This window comes from Penaeus monodon, chromosome 25 (genome assembly GCF_015228065.2).
Source record: "Penaeus monodon isolate SGIC_2016 chromosome 25, NSTDA_Pmon_1, whole genome shotgun sequence".
Taxonomy (NCBI): Eukaryota; Metazoa; Arthropoda; class Malacostraca; order Decapoda; family Penaeidae; genus Penaeus; species Penaeus monodon.
In genome coordinates this window covers 36,977,023-36,977,873 of record NC_051410.1, presented here as the reverse complement: position 1 = coordinate 36,977,873, position 851 = coordinate 36,977,023, and the positions used below count along the sequence as shown (strand labels likewise).

General features: G+C 33.5%; 1 protein-coding gene across 1 annotated transcript in view; it reads right to left on the bottom strand.

Annotated features, from left to right (window-relative positions):
• Positions 1–851, bottom strand: part of LOC119589211 (bestrophin-2-like) — a gene marked incomplete at its 5' end in the record, with an annotated part of 32,647 nt that overhangs the window by 4,729 nt on the left and 27,067 nt on the right. Inside the window, 1 exon segment of the mRNA XM_037937811.1 lies at positions 29–267. Within this exon segment, the coding sequence (XP_037793739.1) occupies positions 29–267 (239 nt within the window).

Below are 851 nucleotides of genomic sequence, written 5' to 3'. Positions count from 1 at the left end.
TTGCAATGTAGAACCCCCCAAAACATACTTGTGTGTAAACAAGAGGTATGCTGATCCAATCATAGCTGAGGAGACCACCACACAGTCCTCTAAACCTATTGATTTCATCGATGATTGTCTTCACTGCAAAGTCGTCACGGATTCTGCCTTCCTTCCTGGCACGTGAGACAATGCTGCCGGCCCACACAAGGGGCATCCAGTACTTGGGGTGCGACGTCTTTGCATCTAAATCGTCAAAAATCTTCTTCTCATTTGATGTCATAAAGCCTGTGGAAATAACATTGCATTAACGCAAAAAATAATGATGAACGGTGTTTATGATTGTCATTCTAAAACATGAGTTATAACAGAAATTACAAATTCGTCCTTAGACCTATGTTTCATACATTTTGATTTCGATGCTAATATATACAGATAAAATGTAGTAGGGTGAATATTAACCAAAAGGACATCTAATCAGCATTTGCACAGTGCAGTGATGCAGGAAACAGAGAACCAGTTAAAAACATTTTAAAATCATTCTTATTCACCATAACATGCATTATTCTGAAACAGACCTTACCAAATGCATTTGTTTCAAAATATATAAATGACTTGAAGTAGTAATGATATTAGCGTACATGAATACTATCAAATGCCTATCATAGTATATTTTCACTTTTAGCAGTTTTTGTGAAAAAAAAAAATATATATATATATCAAGCTATATAGAAAATCCTCTTAGTTTCATCCCCTTTAAAAGTACATACTTAATTTCATTTCAATTTCTTTTGTCCTTTAGAAAATCCTCATATGATACAAGATTATTAAAAAATGCCATCTTTATCATCAAATAATAATGTGGTAAGATG